At 42.5% G+C, this 20,341-nt stretch overlaps 1 protein-coding gene across 2 annotated transcripts in view; it reads left to right on the top strand.

Moving 5' to 3' along the window:
- The window catches only part of LOC136443164 (high affinity cationic amino acid transporter 1-like), a 38,128-nt gene extending 28,270 nt beyond the window's left edge, over positions 1–9,858 (top strand). For both annotated transcript variants that reach the window (XM_066440284.1, XM_066440285.1), the window contains exons 11-14: positions 5,717–5,886; positions 6,620–6,728; positions 7,162–7,295; positions 8,360–9,858. In XM_066440284.1, coding sequence (XP_066296381.1) covers positions 5,717–5,886; positions 6,620–6,728; positions 7,162–7,295; positions 8,360–8,416 — 470 coding nt within the window. In that variant the 3' untranslated portion in view covers positions 8,417–9,858. The remainder of the gene's footprint in view (positions 1–5,716; positions 5,887–6,619; positions 6,729–7,161; positions 7,296–8,359) is intronic.
- The last annotated feature ends 10,483 nt before the right edge of the window (positions 9,859–20,341 follow it).

The raw sequence follows: 20,341 nt of genomic DNA, 5'->3' as shown, positions 1-20,341 counted from the left end.
ATGAAGTTATGGCTTGGTTTCATCAGGTTTTGATATTTTCCATATCAGAATTTTGCAATGTTTATACAGGTTGCAATGTGTCGTCATTGTTTGTCCATTATAATTTTCCAGTTGTAGAACAATCTTCTACTGTTGGGAGATAAGAATGTCACAATTTGGGTTTTCTAAAGTAAAGAGGACAATTTCTGTAACCTGCACAGCTGGGTTTGCTTGTTACTATCTTAGTATTAAGGTAAACTTAAGGTAGTTCCATAGCCTTTTTGAGGCTGTAGTAGGGTGGTGGGTTGTGTTCATACCCCCTGTAGGTGTCCTTCCTATCCACACCTCAGCAGTCTTGATTAGTACTTTAATTAGAGAGATAGTCGATGTGAACAATTTCATCTTCGATGAGATACATGTACTCCTACTGTCCTGACTCCATTCTACACATTGGTGTCACACAACCCTATATTCTTCTCTGCCATCGTTTTGGCTGCTCTGCTGCCTTTATATGGGTGATACATGTATGTGAGACCACTTTTTAATGTTCAAGATTTTTTTCAAAGTGGACTTATTTGTATCACCAGCAATGCCACAGAGGCTAGGATCCTAGAAAAAACTTTGTCTCTGATTTTTCCTCTGAAATTCTCTCAAAAACACAGGAAATGCCCTTTCAGAAGGTTCAATTCTTAGAATTTGAAACGCTCAAGGGTCCACTTTTTAATGTCCAAGGGTTTTTTTTCAAGGTGGATCTATTTGTATCACCAACGGAGCTGAAATCCCAGAAAAACTGCTAACTTTGTCTCTGATTTCTTCCTTTGAAATCCTCTCAAAAACACAGGAAATGCCATATCAGAAGGTTCAGATTTTAAAATTTCCCGGGGGGGCATACCCCCGGACCCCCCTAGGAAGCTCGCGCCTGCGGCGCTCGCTGGTCCCTAAACATTAAAAAGAATCCCCCCATTCAAAATCCTGCCTACGGGCATGAAAATACAGGGTTGTGTTACCACGAAGTAAGCTGGATTTACTTACTAGATAAAACTATTAACAAATGTCCTGACTCTACTCTATCATTACAGGCATTATCATTACGTACCTTCCTCCCCCTTACCTTACTGAGTTGCAGCTCGTACGACAGCAGAAATTGAGTCAATTTGAACCACTGATATCAATGAGATATTCTTACTGTCCTGACTCTATTCAGCATTTTTTACACAAGCCTGTATTCTTCTGTGCCAATGTTTCAGTAGCTGTTCTGCTGCCACCATGAGGGCAATATATCAATAGATATACTAGGCTGTGTTACAATTTTCAGCTGAATTGATGTACTACTAGATCAACTATCCTGACTCTATATCTACTCTTATCATTACAATCAACTGCCCCTACCTTCAACCACCACTGAGTTACAGCTTGTTATGACAGCAGAAATTGAGCCTTAATCAGAACCAGGAGCTCCTTCATCTCCTGGGACATGCCAGACTCCTGGGGAATCAGCAAAACAAACATCTTCATCCCCTTAAATTAAGAAAACAAACTTCTTGATTCATGATCAGCTCCTGGAGATTTCTACAAAGTTGCCAGGATGTGTCTGATGCTGTTGATGTTGTTGTTCTCAGATCCTATTTTCCTGGATCTCTATATGCTGAGATTGTGTTGTCACTGGTATTTTCATGAGCTAAAGGGAGGGAAGTATAATATTATTGTTTTGGGCTTGTCCTTGTATTTGCCTTTTGTGTGTGTGTGTGTGTGTGTGTGTGTGTGTGTGTGTGTGTGTGCGTGTGTGTGTGTGTGCTATACAGTGTGTGTGCTGCTATTTCTGTCTGTGCGACTGGAAGGGGCACATTAAGACCTCTGATGATTAAAATGAAGCTGTGTGTGTTGTGTCAATGTTGTCGTTGTAATTGGAGAGAGTTTGCAGGCCGCAGGTGGTTCCGGTCAACCTGACTTTGAACTTGGCCAGTCCGAGGACGGCTTTGTTTTTGTCTTCGCCGAATCAGAAACTCACAGCACAGCAGGTCTATATGGGACAACAGCAACTCATGATCAGAGAAGGCTTATGTTACAGCCGGGAAGGACAAGCAGGGGTTCGTCTAAATCAGGAAAGAGGGGCACTGCGCCCTCTTGTTTCAGCCCAGTGCCCCCTTGTCAAATTCAGATCTTAGCTTAATATCCAGCATACAGTCTTCACTCAGCAATGGATTCTTCCATAAATACACAGAATTGGATCCATGGCCTGTGTGTGCTCCCTCTTGTTCAATTTTTCTAGAAAAACCCCTAGGCCTGGACAAGTATTGTAAAACACTCACTGACAGGCTTTTTACCTGCTGTTCATATCTATTGCCAGTCAGGATTAGCCAGTCCTATCTGAGGGTCTGCATGGGGGGTCCGGACAATGCTCTATGCTGAATTCCGACTAAAGAACACCCTACGTATTACGTTAAAATCCGATTGCCTCACTACAGATTTCGTGAATTAGATGGCTTTCACTACAAATTACGAGAAATCAAAACAGGCTGCCTGTACACCCTACAGAAAAGAGCATGCAGGTCCTCCGGTGAAGTCCTTCTGGGTGGCTGTCCGTTTTCTATGGCTTTTTTTAGCTTCTTTGTATTCTTTTCTGATGTCAGCACGGAAGGCTAGGTTAGGGTGAAGGACTAAATTAGTTAAGTTTGACAACTGGAGAAAATGTCCTTCACCTCCTACACCCCCCTCCCCACCCCAAGTTTGCTGATCTCCTGGCAAGCTTCACAAGCAGGAGTGGTGACATTCAAGAGGTGTGACCTTCAGGCATAAATCTACATTAAGACAATACAAGATGTTCTTAGATACTCAGGGGAATGTTCTTAATGATTATACTTGTAATGATATGAGCTCTTGAGTTTTGCCATATGCATGGTGTTACAAAATGACTCTTTTCCAGTTAACTTGAATGTGTTTTTGTGCTTAGATCTTAAGCACTTAGTAGTCTAGTGGTTGCTTGGCAACTGTTGGCATTCTTCTCTCTTTATTCAAAGCCAGCCTTTCTCACCTGCCCATGCAGCAATTCATTTTTTTGTGTACATTTCTCAACTCAGAGATTGAGAACCGGTCCTGTCCCTTAGAGTTTTCATCATTTAAGCAAGACTCTGCCAAGACATGTACAAACCAGTGACAGACAGAGACCAGGAATGGTGACATTATTCTTTAGTCAAACTTGCCAACAAAACTTGCCGCCAAAACCTTCCAACAAAACTGTCCAACAAAACTCACTGCCAATAATTTATTGTGTGCCGACAGACAGGAATCACCCATCCATGACATATTTCCTGCAGGGGAAAATTTCAAACAAGCCAACTGAGTGACACCCAGACAGAGGAAAGTGACACGGAAAAACCTTTGGTCAGACTGTGCCAACTGGAACTAAGTTTAGTAGACTTACAACTGACATTCATTTGCCTGATGGTCAGCCCAGTTTTACCTGCATGACAAAAACATTATAGACCTACCAGGTGAAGATTCTAAAGATTCAGACAGCCAGACAGTTGAAAACAACATGAACAAAACTTTATTCAAACCTTATCAGTTGCATCTGAAACAAAGTTCAACAAATTTGCTCTTTCATTGCTGTCCAGGGATGTCGAACACTTCAGCCCTTTACCAACATGGCCCATGGCTAATCGGACCAACTCGGCCCAACACCCTAGTCAACTCGGCCCACTGTTGACCAGGGTGTTGGGCTGAGTTAACTGGGCCAAAATGGTTACAAGGGCCGAATCGTCCTGATCCCGCTGTCAAGTTAGTCCTCCTTGTGTCAGGGTCTCCATCATTTGGCAACCCCTCACTCTAAGAAAGGCATTCGTCACAAGGAAAGCATCCCTATTCCCACCCTGCCAACTCTATTAGAGACAAACGAAATTGGCCTTTTCACGGCGAGTCCAGTTTCTTGAGCATGTTGGCTCCATCAGGTCAGGGTTTCTTTTCTCTGCCAACTTTTGACAGCCAGACAGAGGGAAAAGGGGGACACCACAATGTTCCAACGCCCCTATGTCTCGACGCCCCTATGTCTCGACGCCCCTATGTCTCGACGCCCCTATGTCTCGACGCCCCTATGTCTCGACGCCCCTATGTCTCAACGCCCCTATGTCTGGACACCCCTATGTCCCGACGCCCTTATGTCCCTATGCCCCTATGTCTCGACGCCCCTATGCCTCGATGCCCCTATGTCTCGATGCCCCTATATTCCGATGCCCCTATGTCCCGCCGCCTCTATGTCTTGAAGCCCCTATGTCTCAACGCCCCAACATTACCTGCCAAAGCAATGCTCTTCCAGGTGATAGTAATGAACATAAGGGCGACTGCTGGCATTTAACACCTCAATCTGTAATCCTAGGAACTGGGCCTGTGAATGAAAGCCTCAATGGCCAAAGTCCCCTGGCAAATATTTTCCCTAGCTATAGCCGGGGGGGGTGGGGGGGGGGTGGGGGGGTGGGATTTAGTCTGGTAGAGACTAAGACGTGAGCAGGGCTGTCTCCAGAACGTATCCCTCCGTCCGGGGACGGAAACTTGCTTGATGGGACTGACAAAAATTTTGCCCGTCAAACTTTAACAGATCTGAACTTCGTTACATGATCATGAAGCAGATTGAAATGTATTTTTATAAGCTTAAAATTACAGATTTAAAGACAGAAATTCACATTGGGTTCCCAGACAATGAGTGGGGCACAAAAAATTTCAAGCTGGAGACAGCAGAGGATGTGAAATTGTCTTGCCAAGATGATCTCAAATCTCAAACTCCTGCATTTGAAGATGTCTTGGTCCTGGTAGTCATCACGGCAGGATCCCCAGGTCAGGGTTGTTTTGTCTCGCTGGCATGCGAGGTGTCTTCCCAACCTACTTCTGAACCAGGTCTTCAAGGCGCTCAGAGCCAAGGGTCTTTCATTGACCTACTTAGCACCAGAGAGAGCCAAGAAGTCTTGGCAGCAAAAAGAAATGAGGAACAGGCATTGCTATAAAGAGCAAGCTTTCTTCCCTATGGTAATACATAACATCGTATTAAAACTCAGTTCTTTGTGCAGGTGTCTTTGCATAAAACTGTTGGCTACAAGCTCCAAATGAATATTTCACCTGCAGTTCCTTTTGAAATAGCCAGGGGGAGTTATCAAGAGGATGAATGCTTTAATCTTTTGTCCGATAGGTGTGTGCAAGCAAGGAGGTTGGTGTATGTCATCATGTGCAAATGCGTAACTGCTTTGTATTTCTGCCCATCAGCAACCTTTATCATGTATTTTATGGGACGTACATGTAAAGCCAAAAGTCCCGTGATTTGGGAGAACTATATTTTGAGTACGGCTTGAGTTTGAGAATCCACTGCATTAATAGATTATTAAAGAGTAGATGCCCTTCCTAGTGTGAGTGGATCAAACTCTACAGTCCTGTCCTATGCAGTTTGTACTCACTGTACAAAGCATGTGTGTTAATCCTAATGGTAGTTTACCGGTTATCCCCGAAAATCCAATTGGACTCAAATCTATGTTTTTCTCGGGTGTGATGATCCTGTGCATGACGACTCTGCACATGTTTTACATGACGTGTGGTTATCGTGGTCTATGCTGAGAAGCTCCTGTTTACGGAGGTTTAGTGGTGGTCTGTTTAGGTGGTGTGTTACATGTGTTATGATTGTGTGATAAAGATGTGGTTATCATGTGTTACAGGTGTGATAATCGTGTGATAAAGGTGTGGTTATCATGTGTTACAGGTGTGATAATCGTGTGCCTGACAGCCCTGCTGGTCTATGCTGAGGTGCCCCTGTTTACGGAGGTTTCGTGGTGGTCCGTGCTGCTTGTTTGTGTCTGTGCCTCGTTCATCCTTGGAATCATCACCATCATCTGGGTCCAGCCAGAGAGCACCTTGGGACTCAAGTTTAAGGTAAAGATCATGGTTTGGAAATTGGATGTATAACATTATACTAACGAGTTACTGTTTCTTCCAAAAATGATTATTATTTCAAATCTATAGAAATACAACCTTCTTTGTGTTACAGACTTTTTTTGTTGTAGAGTTTTTCAAAAGAATATCACTACCTCTTTCCCCTTCCCACTTACCAGCATTTCCCCTGATGAATATTTTCAGCGTGTTTGTGAACATCTATACCAGATGATAAGACTGTCAAACTTGTGGGGTCGTGTGGCGTAACGACAGGATTTTTGACTCAGAATCCAGGGGTCCCGGGTTCGAATCCCCTGATGCCACCGATCTTGTGCGCTTGGGAAAAAGGCACTTAACACGACTTTCCCCACTCCACCCAAGTGTAAAAAACGGGTACATTTTTGTGTGGGTCACGACATCAGCAATAGCTGCCTGTGTCCCACGTGTATTGCACTGTTGCAATTCCAATAAAATCCAAATAAAACCTGTCATCTCCCAAATAGAATGTAAGAAACTGTCTAGGGTCTTTCTTTATTGTAAACTTTTTCAAAAGATTGTACCTACCTCTCTCCCCCTCCCAGTTTCCAGCCCTTCTTCTGATGGATATTCTCAGCATCTCTCTGATAATAAAATTGTCACCTCCCACGTGGAAGCTAAGAAATTCTTCAGGGTCTTTCTTTGTTGGAATCTTTTTCAAATAAAAACACACTATATATATCATCTCCCCTCCCAGGTCCCAGCCCTCCCCCTACTGCCCATCTTCAGCATGTTTGTGAACATCTACCTGATGATGAAACTGTCGGCTCCAACGTGGATCCGCTTCGCTGTCTGGATGGCCGTGGGTAAGTACTGCTGAACCAGCTGATCAATGACTCATTCTGTTGTTAAACTTGTTTGTTGTATTAGATGATAGTTGCAGTTTGTTGTGACAAATGTATGTTGTAAATGAAACAGAAAGTTGTTGTAACTAAAGTTTTTGTACAGTAACAGAAGTTTGTTGTAACATTTATTTTTTGTAACAGACATTTGTTTTAACAGACATTTGTTGTAACAGACATTTGTTGTAGCAAAAGTTTGTCGTAACACAAGTCTGTTGTAACCCCTTTGTTGTAACACATGTTTGTTGTAACCAAACGATGTTGCAACAGAATATTGTTGTAACTGATATTTGTTGCAACAGAATTTTGTTGTAACACAAGTTTGTTAAAACACAAGATTGTTGTAACAGATGTTTGTTGAAGTTTGTTGAAGTTTCCCGACCGTTTCTGACCTCAGGGTTCGTGATTTACTTTGGTTACGGGATGTGGCACAGCACGGAACACCTGCGCAAACAAGAGAGTCTGTCCCTCGCACGGCAACAGGGGCACCACACCCGCCAACCGTCGCACAGCAGCTCCAGCTCTGAAACGGTGGATTCCACTCCTCTCTTGAGATGACCTTTGAAATGACCCCTAACATGAAACTTGACCTCTGACCAACCAATCAGAATGCACAGAATGCTTGTTATTACAGGTCAAAAGTCAATTGTCAAAGTAGCATGATGACCTGCTGAAATGATGTTGCCTTGTTAGAAATAGCATTGGCCTTCCTAAGATTGCCTTTGATCTTTGACCTTGAGCAATCAAAATGCTTACCATGACAGGTCAAAATTCAATTATGTCAAAGTAGCATGAGAACCTTCAAAAATAGGTTTGCCTTGTGAAAATGTGATGTAGCATTGACCTTCCTGAGATTGCCTTTGATCCCTGACCTCGACCAATCAGAATGCACAGAATGTTTGACACAGCAGGTCAAAAGTCAATCATGTCAATGGAGCACGAAAACCTACAAATGAAATGCTGCATGACAGGGTGCTTAATCTTGTTCCTGTGGTGCCTCAACTTGATTTGGGATGTAATGCAGTTACTGCTGATCAGCATGGGTGAATGGAAAGCTGCAACGAGAATCGTTGAATGCCTGCTTGCTGCAATGGGTGCTTGCCTCACTACTGTATCAATTATGTAAGTTCTTTGCTCTGGCTGGGGCATAGCATGGGGCGCTTAAACAAACCTCTTGCATCCATTTTGGTCCTGGGCAAGCGAGCTGATCTTGTTCCATGTCTTCCTCACAGACTTCATATCTTCCTTCACTGTCCTTCTTCATGCAGGTCCCTAATACACTGTCGGCTAATGGCATGCTTTCTGTGTCTTTGTTTCCCTTGCACCTCACCCTACAAGCATCTCAAATGTCAAAGTCTTTCCTAGTCTGTGATTTCATACAGACTGTTCCTATGACAATCAGCTTTCTGGTGATACTAGCACCTCACTTTTCCAACATCTCCAGGTCCCTAGTGGCCTGCCTAGTCATTGTTTCCCTTGTGCCTCACTCGAGAGGGCACATCAAATAACTGTTCTTACCACATTCAGCTTGCCTGCTCAAATGTGGTATTAATGTGTGCCTCACTTTGCTTGTTTTTTTGTTTATGTTGTTCCAGAAGAAACTTGGTGCTTCCAATGGAGGTTATGGTGCAATACACACTCATGATGATTAGCAACTCGCAATGACAGCTTCAACATGAAAGTCCACCCGTGTTGGTAGTTAATGTAGTGCAGAGTTAAAACATCAAATTTTTGACTATTCTAGTGCAGTCTTCCTAAGAATTCAAGTGACCAAACAACTAGGGACCATACAGACAGATGACAGCAGTTGCCAATTGGTAATAAGTGCCCTCCGTCTCTGTTGAGTTATGGTTGATGTGCCCTGATGTAAATAGATAGCTTTAAACAATCCTCAGCTTACGCTGTGATTGTGTCACGGATGGTTATTTGTGATCTTCCTCGTATCAAAGTTTTTTTAAATCCATAGAAATAAGAAAATATTTTAAGCACTTGAAATATTTGAAGAGAAAAGGAAAACTGCAGATGGTGAAGTATCATATTAAGAACTTGCCTTTGAACCATGTTGTTCTTATTCGATCATGTTGTCATAGCTGCATTGCTGCTCCAATGACATAAATAAGGTAATGTGAGAAAGATTTCATTAGCTATTGTAGGATTGTAAGGAGTAAATATTAGCTTAGTATGTTGGCAATCTATTTTCAAGGAACAAATTTAAAATGAGACAATTTTGATAAAGGCCAAAGGTCAAAAATGCTGCACCGAAACTGTAACTAAATGTGCCTCTGTAAACGTACTATATTTTACTGTAACAAATAATTAAGAGCTATTTTATGAGAGCTTGAAAGGACCAACGCAACGTTCTTCCAACCTACTGTCACATTTTGCAACTCTATACCACAGATATCATTCCGTGTCTAATAAGTGAAGAATTTGATATCAATGTTTTTACTGTTTCTGTTGTTGTATCGAACGTCTAATTATGTATGTCTAAATTCTTAAAAGGTGTACATTTCGAATTGAGATCGATTGTTGTATATTATGATAAGTTTCTGTAGCGAAATATAATTTATTGTTCACGATTTCCAAATAGCAGTTAAGAAAGTTTAGAAATGACAAAAATTGTGTTAATGGTCTAAAGTAGATACATATTCATATTATCATGGAAGCTTATCTGTGTTGGTAGTAATCATAATACAATGCTAAACGTTCTTCCAGCACTAAGCTATTCACGGATCAAATTTTCAACGGCCACTGTCGCCTTCTTCAGGATCAATAATGGCCAATCACTGCCGAACGTAAACTCGCGAGAGTTACGGACACGTTACTTTATTGGCACGTGTCATTACGGATACGTGACGTCAGGAATTGGTCAAACGTGCCAGGAAGTTTATAACGCCCGCTGTCTCTGTTTAGTGATGGCTGGAGTGCCCTGGTGTATACAAATGTAATATTGGCCTTAGATCCGCGAACGCCTTAGTGTTGGAAGACTGTTTTAGCACTGTATCAAATATATATTCCTGTTTCTGTAGCAATGGTGTTGATAAAGTTGTCATGTCCGGAAAATAAAGCAAAACAATAAAGAGGTGAAAGAGGAGGCCCCTGTTCTCTGCTGTTTTCAGTTGAATGGGTCACACCAGCAAAATTAGCTGCCTGTGACCTGCATGTATTGTACCGTCGCAATTCTAATCAAATCAAATCATATGGGTTTTCAGCAATAGTCTGGAATTGTTAAACTTCGCTGGCGACACTTGTCAAAATCTTTCTAAATCTTTCTAAATCTTACTGCTTATTTGGCATAGCCTACATTTAGACCGAAGAAAAAAATAGCGATCTGCCTTTTCCCTATGTATTGTCCTACTTTACTCCGCGCCAAACGTGATGAACATGTCAAAACGGAGATTTAGAGTTCCGGGGTACAAAGCCATTCTTCACACCCGTACTGGCCAACTTCCCTAATAGAATCAAACGGTGTCAAAGATTGGAAGCAATTGGACCAATCCTTCTTCCCTTGCCTAACGTCAAGATCACCAGATGACTGAAAACGGCTCTCATTTTTTCCTCGTTTGAATCGCTGAAAAGTATTTTGAAAAATGTACCTCCACGCGAGAAGGCAGTACTATAGATAGTTAGTCTGCCATGGCTTCATTGATCATACGGAATGTGCTGTAAATCCGGAAATGTTCGCGGTGGTTTTGTGTTCGCGGTTTTCGCGGTGAACTCTTTTTGCCCACCTATGACTGTAGCGCTACCATTGTTTCAAACGCGAATCTAAAACCACCGCAAACACTCCATTTTCTCCCTACCGCGAAATAAAAACCACGCGAACTTAAATGCTTTCACAGTAACTCCAGTTCCGGCTGCTCAAAGTCCCTGGTGATGAATGTATGGGCTGATGGGAAGGACCGTTGATGGAACTGCCGTCCTGAGCAATCGGGTTGCCGCTCGTTTTCCGCATATTTGACCAAATACGTTTTATTGATGAAGGGCCGCACCGAATAGTAACTCCTGGCGGTGATGTATGGCGTGTATGCTACTGACTTACTTATCCTCTTCGCCCCTGGACTTTTTTTCTTCTAGCTGGGTCTGTCCTGTGCCACAGTCTAGGCTAGGACAGCGCTAAGTCGGCATTTGTGAGGAACTTTGGGGGCAAGGTCGTCTTGTGGTCAGGATTGTTGGCTTAGAACCTAAATGTTTGGAGTTCGAATCCCTAATCTAAATGTTCTCGGTTCAAGGTTATCAAGCAGGCCCCTATGTTGTGCCCGAGGGAAAGGCGCTTTACACCTATTTCATCAAGTCTGACTCTCTTCAGACAAGATCTAGACCTCCGGCTTTGGTGTGCGGTGCAGGTGCCCAAGCACTCGCGCACATCCTAACACATGCGTCCGTGTATTACTGTGTGACGTATGAGTACGCATCGTGTGAGATGAATGTTACTATGAGTGATACAGAAAAGGCGCCTTACACCTATTTCATCAGGTCTGACTCTCTTCAGACAAGACCTCCGGCTTTACGTCCCACACGGAAGTCTCTAGCCGTAACTAAGTACCCAGTATAAAGTAGAGTGGATTCATTCCTCAAGCTAACCGACATCTTTCACACCGCAGTCGTCCCTCAGGAAGACATCTGAAGCCGCGTAGTTCCTGTTTAGAACTTTTATTCAGTCTAGTACTACTAAATACCCATTTTCACCTGAGTCGAGTGAGGAAAAATATGGCACAACATTTGGTTCGGACTGTTTCCAACTCTCCTCCAACGCATAGGACCCCATTATGCTGTGACCGATGATACCGCCAGATGCTGAGGGTGGGCACGTCTGACCTGACCCCGTGACCTCTGTCCCCTAAGTATGGCGCTCGTGTTGATTGGATGAAATATTCATCTATACAGCCAGTAGGTACCCATCTGAGTAATGAGGCTGTTGTGGTGCTTGTAAACGTGCTCGAGGTACCTCCTCGATCACGGGACCCCGATTTTACGTCCCTTCCGAAAGAGGAATGCAGCTCCAATCAGGATGCCCTTCCCCAGAATCGAACCGTGAGGGTCGCCCAGTTACCAATTAACTGGAACCAGGAGCTCAACTGTGAGGCTACAATGACGTGAGACCGGAGTTGGAGCTCCTAAATGATTCAGAGCGAGCGGACTGCGATGTAAGCCCCTCGATTTGTCTTTGTTCCTTGCTGAGCAATGACACCAATCACGTCTATGTGGGTCTTGTTGGGACCAAATCCCTACAGAACGGTTTATTTCCGATACCACACAGCAAGCCCGGCCTGAACCATTGGGCAAACGTATCCGCGATATGACGTGTACGGATAACAACGAAGCGTGTCTCTTGTCCGATGCCTGGACTTTTTACCAATCAAAATCCTGGGCAATCCCAGGGAAAGTAACAATAGTTGATCTTCAAGTCATATTGCCATTATATTACTTCATACAGATGAATTTCAAAATAATGTAGTGAATATATTGGTCTGGAAAAGTTCAGGGACTAGTCAGCCTCTACAACTTTACGCACAAATCCCGAAAGCTTTGTGGGACCAAATCACAGAAAGGTATACAGGCACAAAATTATATCAGAATTTGAAACATTACTAAATACAAATACATTTTTTTTGAATGTGGTAATTTATTCATTTCTTTATGGCCTGAAAGATCATCAAAATCATCGGGGAAATCCAGAGGACTGGTGGCCTGAGTACCATCCTTCGTAGTGACCGCTGGTTCAATGATTTCGCTCGATCAAGCACAGCGAAAAGCATTGAGCCAGCGGTCACTACAGAGGATGGAACTCAGGCTAGAGGACTGGTCAGTCTCTGAAACTTTGCCCACAAAAATACCGAAAACGTATTGTGATGCAGCGGACACTGTTAAGGTTCCGGTAGTTAGGAGATGGGTATGCCGCCCACGGCAAAGAGCACATAGACCATTGACATGAACTCTAAATGGAGGATTAATGGACGGAGGAATGTTCAGGAAATGGAAAGACGTGCGTGTTTCGACTGTATATGATTAGTTCCTAAACGGCAAACCCAAAATTAAAGAACACCCGACCCAAACGATTGCTGGCCGTCTGGATAGTCTGTTGCCCCCGTTGAGATCTGCTTGGAGATTAAGAGGATTTCAGGAAAAGTCCACATAGGCACCAGGTCAATATCCGACCAGGTCTGGACGCGGTGTGGTTTGAAATAGAAATTACAAAAGGTACGTATACGTTTATGAATATTAGCCATCCATGAAATTGAAGAATAGAATTTTAATTATAATCTCTACCATTGGCAAATATGAAAATATCAGACATTTCAGATGTCCATCCGACATCATTTTTTAGTGTTTGAAAACGTCTGATATTTTCATATAGTAGTCCAGTGGTATAGCTTTGATTAAAATTTTATTCTATGAAAGGTACGTTGTGTAGCAATTATCAGTGGTGAACTTGGTGGCTAGGTGGCCTTGTAGTTAAGGTTGTTGACTAATAATCTAAAGGTTTGGGTTCGAATCCCTGGTATACCACTGTGTTAACGTTGTGTCCTTGAGAAAGACACTTTACACCCATTTCCTCACACGACTCAGGTGAAGGTGAAATGAGGACCTAGCTTCGGTTAAGGGCGTCCTCTTCGGTTGGACGTTAAGCTGGAAGGAAGGTTTAATCGTTTGTGTGATTGTGTGTATGTCACCGACCACATACGCCTACATGCCTCAGACCTGACTTGAATACTTCTTGCGAAATGAATAAAGTAAAAGTCACCCACATCGTCTTGAAAGTCCATAAACTGGCTAAGTTTTGGAAGTGTTGAGCTCACCGCTACATCAGCGGATTCCCCCGTGCCGCGGTTTTATGGCCGAACAGGTCTCCGAACTCTCCCGTCCTCGTTACCGCCATTAGATTAAGGCCCGCGGATTTTACGGCCACTTAGCGGTCTCCCGACGGCCTCGTAACGCAAACAAGGGCCCGGAATGGGCCAATAATGCGAGCGCAGGGGAACGCAAATGTTTCTGGCTAATGGAGGCGGATGTCGGTTCGCTTGTTCCATTAGTGGAAACATTTCCTTCCCTTCCAGACGGCGCACGTGGAGATCTTGTCTTGAGCCTCTGTCGCGCATTCAGGACCTTCCCGAGGGTTTGCTCTCGAGCACAAAGGTCGGCTGTGGGTTGGAAGTAGCCTTGAATCCATGCCATTACAGCCCTAGCTAGTTTGCTCCTGTGAAAGCACTCAAGCAGAATATGACTTGGCCCACCTTTCAAAAGGTAAGTCGGCTGTCGCAGACGACTTCTAAAGACTAGGAAGCAACCTCGCCAACCAACTCCTAACCACAGATGACCTTGCTCACGACTAACTGCCGACCATGGTCTGGAGAAAGTCGGGAGGCCATGGGCAGCTACATATATGTGTGTCGGCTTTAAGCATCAGCAGTCCGGGTTTTGAATCACCCAGCCTTAATACAGGGCCTCAGCTTTCGACTAGTTGAGTTGACCTACTTTGTTCACACTTGCAACTTGGAGCCTTTTTTTTCTTTGGTCTTCCTGCGAGGAGATTAATGTTTCTAGCTGCAATTGGGTGTGCAAATCCAGAGCCTGACTCTTAAGCCACATGTGAAGTCACATGAGAACTCCAGAGACTGGACTGGTTGGGCAGGGTTAGCCCACAGTCTGTGGTTCAGGGCAACTAATTCAGTTGGTGTCGCTTCTAGCTCAAAGCTATCAGTTTGTCCGTGGTCGCATGGCCACTCTACATTACCTGTTTCTACTACAGTTGAATGTATTAGCTTCGATTCGTTGTGCAGGGTATGCCCACTACCCTGTGGTCCATGGCGGCTCTCCTCTGTTCCAGTCGGGCCATGCACTTCGGTGACTCTTTGCAGCTCAGAACTATCCGTTTGCCGTGGTCTCCTGTCCACTCAACTCCATCTGAGACTAGTTGTAAGTCATTAGTTTCAATCAGTTGGACAGCGTAAACGTACATCCTTGTGGTCTGAGGCAGAAGCTTGTTACTGGCTTTGCTGGGCTATTTTGGTGACACTTACGCGTAACTCGGAGTTTTCACTTCTGCTTCTTAACTCTCACTCCGAGTAGTTTTAACAGTAGTTGGATGAGCAGAGGAAACCCACAGCCATTAAGTCCATGGCACACATATATTTACTAATCTATTTCGCCTACTTTGATGACATTTGCAACCCTTTTTTCAGTTTTCCAGTTCACTTCTGGCACTGGCATCTTTCTGTGAATAAGTTAGTGTTTTAGCAGCTGTTGACAGGTACAGTAAACACATGGCCATTAGGTCCAGGGCATGTCGCTTATTACTGATTTATCTCGGCTACTTCGGTGATACTTGCAACCCGTCAAGTTTTCCCTTTCACTTGTGCCACTAACCTCTTTACTCTAATTGAGTAGTTCTAGCAGCGATGCAGATAGATCTTGTACGACACCATCACGGCAGACGTCACTCCCTTAAACATACTGCTTTGCGACCATTCCATTTGAGTAGGACACTTACAAATACAGGCTAAGAAGGGTACAACCACTGTCATTTGGTCCAGGGCAAGCAGCTTTTAGTAATCTACTTGGGCTGATTTGGTGACACGCTTTAAAGAAGAAAGACTGAATGCATCCAGAGGTTGTTTCTACAACTACCTGAGCTGCAGAATACAGCGGATCATCATCATCATTTAAAGTTTTCCCAGTCGCTTCTGTCGCTGACCTCTTTCTGTAACTAATTGAGAAGTTTTAGCTGCGGTTGGCTGAGCAGGTAAACTTACACCTTACACTGGGGTGTTCAACAGTTCAACATACTTACAAATACAGACCGGGAAGGGTAATTTGGTCACTGTCAAGCAAGCAATTCAAGCAGCTTTTTAGTAATCTACTTGGGCTGATTTGGTGACACGCTTTAAAGTTTCCCACTCCTGCCACTGACCTCTTTCTGTAACTAATTGAGTGGTTTTAGCTGCGGTTGGCTGAGCAGGGTAAACTTACACCTTACACTGGGGTGTTCAACAGTTGGTCTGGTCGGATTGATGGATGCACCGCTCCTCTCCCTCTGCTCACTCGGCTTGTAACATCCTCTCAAGGAAGTCTCGAAGGTCTTAAGCCGGCTTTTAAGATGTCAATATGAGACTTATTTTCATTTAACGCTGTGTAAAGAAGTCCCAAGGTCCGGCAGTCGACTTGTGGGATACCCTGTCAACGGAGTTAGTTACAAGACTTCTTCTTACTGCTTGAAGGATGAAAGATTTAAGTTAACAAATGTAGGAAACACAGGTTCCAACGAGTTAAAAGGTGGTGGTGGGGGGGGGGGGTGAGGTTTACTTCACGAAAGACCACAGTCTTCCACTAGTCGTGACAAGGAAAGTAAACGATATTTGCAGAATATGTACATACATGCATGAACAGGTTCATCATTGTAACGGCGAAATTTTCTTAGCTCTTTTCCAGTCAATTCCTAACAAAAGTGAGGATTTCAAACGTCGTCTCGACCAAGTAATACATCTTCCTGCTTTTCTTATTGGCAAATGTCAAAGATCACACTTACATACGTCGTATGAATCTTAAGACTCTCAAGACTATAGTGAGACATTGAAAATTCCTCTTTGTTAAAAACTTACTTTTTGACAGATCACGCTTAGTGTAACCGAAGAAAAGTAGTGAATGCTTACTGAATCATCTGGCAGTTTCCAAAATAATATCCAGTTGCTTGAACAACTGTTTGGGCGTATATCTCACAGTGATTCTCACACATGTTTCCTCGCCTGAGGGCGCTATTCTGTGTAGTTCATCCGTCCGAGTTAGTTGACTGCACTTCGATAGATTATCCCACAAGTTGACTGTCACTGACAAAAGTTAGTGGATGCTACCTCAAACATCTGACCGTTTCCAAAATCATATCCAGTTGAATAAGCAACTTTTTTGGCGTATATTTCACAGTGATTCTCACACGCCTGAGGGCGCTATTCCGTACAGTTCAGGCGTCCTAGTTAGTTGACTGCACTTAACTTTTGCACTCAGCCTCGGCAGGATAATTTCAGCTATTTACTTGCATGTATATTTCCCCATAAATACCGCAGCAAGCCCCGAGGCACTTGTGGTAATGAGCTTGGTGGGTGAGCGAAAACGCCGCGGGGCAGCAACCCTCGCGCATACTGATCAGTAGCGGTGGGCGGTAATAAATCTAGTTTAAAATGTCAACTACAACATTAACCGAGCAGAAACGCAGATTTCCGTGACGCTTAAGAAATTGCAAACAGAAAGAAATCTATGCAATAAATAAGCGTTTTATCAACACTCAGTTATCAAATATGTCATTAGAACATGTATGTACAGTGGACTCTCGTGCATACCCTTAGATGTCGAAGTGGTTGATTATCTTGGTTTTACCCTCATCCGACCGTATGCAGCGGTGTGCGGAAATAAATCTAGTTTGAAATGTCAACTACAGCATTAAGCTGCTTTTAATAACGCCCACAAAATGACAAAATACAGATATGCATTCAATAAATCAGGGATACAATACAGTCATTTATATGTTATATAACATTTACTGTACAAGTTTTCGCATACTTAAGGGATGCAGTAACCAGGTAGCTGCTTTTTTTACAACGCTCGCGTAATAACATACATGCAGAAATGCATTCAATGAATTAGCGACACAGTAGTTATTCATGTCATATAAAATGTACTGTACAAGCTTGCGCATACTGAATGTCTATGGTGTACTTAATGCTGAAATAAATCTAGTTTAGAATGTCAACTACAACATTAACCAAGGAGCACAGTAGGCTTTTTACAACGCTCGCCAAATGACATACATATAGAAATGCATACAATAAATTAGAGACACAATACAGTCATTTATGTCATATATCATCTTCTATCCGAGTTTTCCATACTGAAGGGCTGGAGTGTACTTAAATGAATCTTGTTAGAAATGTCAACTACAACATTAACCAGGCAGCCCAGCTGCTTTTTACAACGCTTGCCAAATGACATACACACAAAAATGCATTCAATAAATTAGCGATAAAATACAGTCATTTATGTCATATAACATCTTCCGCCCGAGTTTACCATACTGAAGGGCTGGGGTGTACTTAAATAAATCTAGTTAAAAATGTAAACGACACCATTAACCAAGCAGCCCAGCTGCTTTTAATAACGCCCATAAAATGACAAAATACAGATATGCATACAACAAATCAGCGATAAAATACGGTCCTTTATGTCATATAACATGTACTGTACAAGGTTGCCCATACCAAAGCGCTGCGGTGTACTTAATTAGTTAGGAATGTCATCTATAACATTAACCCAGTAGCAAGGTTGCTTTTTACAACGCTCGCCAAATGACATACACACAGAAATGCATGCACTAAATTAGCGACACAAAACCGTCATTTATGTCATATAACATGTACTGTATAAGTTTGCCCATACTGATAGGCTGCGGTGTACTTAAATAAATCTTGTTAAACTTGTCAACTACAACATTAGCAACGTAACCGAGCAGCCCAGCTGCTTTTTGAAACGCTCGCCAAATGATATACATACAGAAATTAATGCATTCAATAAATCATCGACACAATACAGTCATTTATGTCATTAAAACATGTACTGTACACTGATAGGCAGCTGCTTTAAAGGACGCCCGCAAAATGACATACATACAGAAACGCATTCAATAAATTAGCGACACAATACAGTCATATTGTAACATGAACTGTACGAGTTTGCGCATTGTGGTGTACTTGAATAAATCTTGTTAAAAATGTCAACTACACCATTAACCGAGCTTTCCAGCTGCTTTTTACAACGCTCGCCAAATGACATACATACAGAAATGCATTCAATGAATTAGCGATACAATAGTCATTTATATCATGGAAACATGTACTGTCTACGTTTGCGCACACTGATATACAGCTGCTTTAGATGACGCACACAAAATGAAATACATTCAATAAATTACTGATACAACACACACATTTACGTCCAATAACATGAACTGTACAAGTTTGCGCATACTAAAGGGCTGCGATGTACAAAAACGAATCTAATAAAAAATGTCAACGACAACATTAACCACAAAGAAAGGCTGCTTTTTATGACGCCCGCGAAATGACAGACATTCAGAAATACATACCATAAGTTACGATCCAAGACACATTTATGTCACGGAAGTTAAAGTTTGCGCATACTGATAAGCCGCGGTGCACCAGTGACTATAGTCATTTGGTTACAATGTCAACTACAACGTTAATCACGCAGCACAGAGGCTTTTTACGACGCCCACAAAATGACAATCATTGAGAAATACATACAATGAATTAGCGGCATAATACAGGTAGTTATCACAGAAGCATGAATGTAGAATTCTGTAAATACTTATAAACTATTTTATTTCATTTCGTTTATCTACTAGCAGTTATCTAGTTTATAGATAAAATGTGAACTACAACATTAACCGGGTGGCACAGCTGCGCCACGTGACAAACATACAAACCTGCATGCAATAAATTAACGGTACAATACAGTTACTTTAAATGCAGAAATGTTCGCGGTGGTTTCATGTTCGCGGTTTTCGCGGCGAAACTTAAATACCATCGCGAACATTTTTGTCCAATGCTGTAGCAGTATGTGACTATAGCTCTGCTGCAAACTTAAAACCACCGCAAACACTCCATTTCCGCCTTAGCGCGAAATAAAAACCACGCGAACTTAAGTGCATTTACAGTATTAGATATGTCATAAAACCCTGTATGTACTGTGCAAGCTCGCGCATACTAATAACCGGATGCCCTGAACTAAATCTCGTTAAGAATGACAACTAGACTAAGTGCATCAATTAGGCAATCCAGGCAGCGGAGCTAGCATCGGATGCCCACAAAATAACAAACAATGCAATCATATGCACACATCAAAACTAAGCATTGTAACAAACGGAAAAAATAATCATTTATTGCAGTACAAACAGTAAACAGCACAATGTCTTTATTGGTACTTCATGATTGCTCATACGGCCATACGGTCGCGATTCAAAAAATTTGGATAGAGTGTCTATACCGTCAGTTGAAAATTACTCTCAAATGATCAACAATACTGTCAATACAACAATGGAGGATAAGTAACTGAATTTAAGTAAATATTAACATCACTAATGAGATAGGAATAAGCAAGCTGGCAGCATTTACGTGCATTAATCCGTCGGCGTTTTAAAAGCTGCCTGCTCACGAGAGAATATGTAAGTGTTGTACAATGAACGCAGTGGAAAATGAAATACATTTTACTTGCCAATGTCCTCTACACGACGCCGAAAGAAACGAATTATGGAAAACAGCCCCCATAAATGCTCCTAGCTTTCTCCATTTGAATAATTAACAAAAATTCATCTTTTTACTAAAATCAACCAACTCACTTATGATTCAATACGTGGGTCACTTTATTTTCCGCTGTCTTCAAAAAAAGTCAAACCCAACCATGATAGTCAACCATAGTTAACAAAGAATTTTCACAGTAGACTACTAGATAACTATTTCGATTTCCATGTATCTCATGTACTTGTTTAACAGATTGAGAAGAGAAGGGCCCAA

This window comes from Branchiostoma lanceolatum, chromosome 10, assembly GCF_035083965.1.
Source record: "Branchiostoma lanceolatum isolate klBraLanc5 chromosome 10, klBraLanc5.hap2, whole genome shotgun sequence".
Classification (NCBI taxonomy): Eukaryota; Metazoa; Chordata; class Leptocardii; order Amphioxiformes; family Branchiostomatidae; genus Branchiostoma; species Branchiostoma lanceolatum.
The sequence above is the reverse complement of the archived record's forward strand: the minus strand, read 5'-3'. Positions and strand labels throughout refer to the sequence as shown.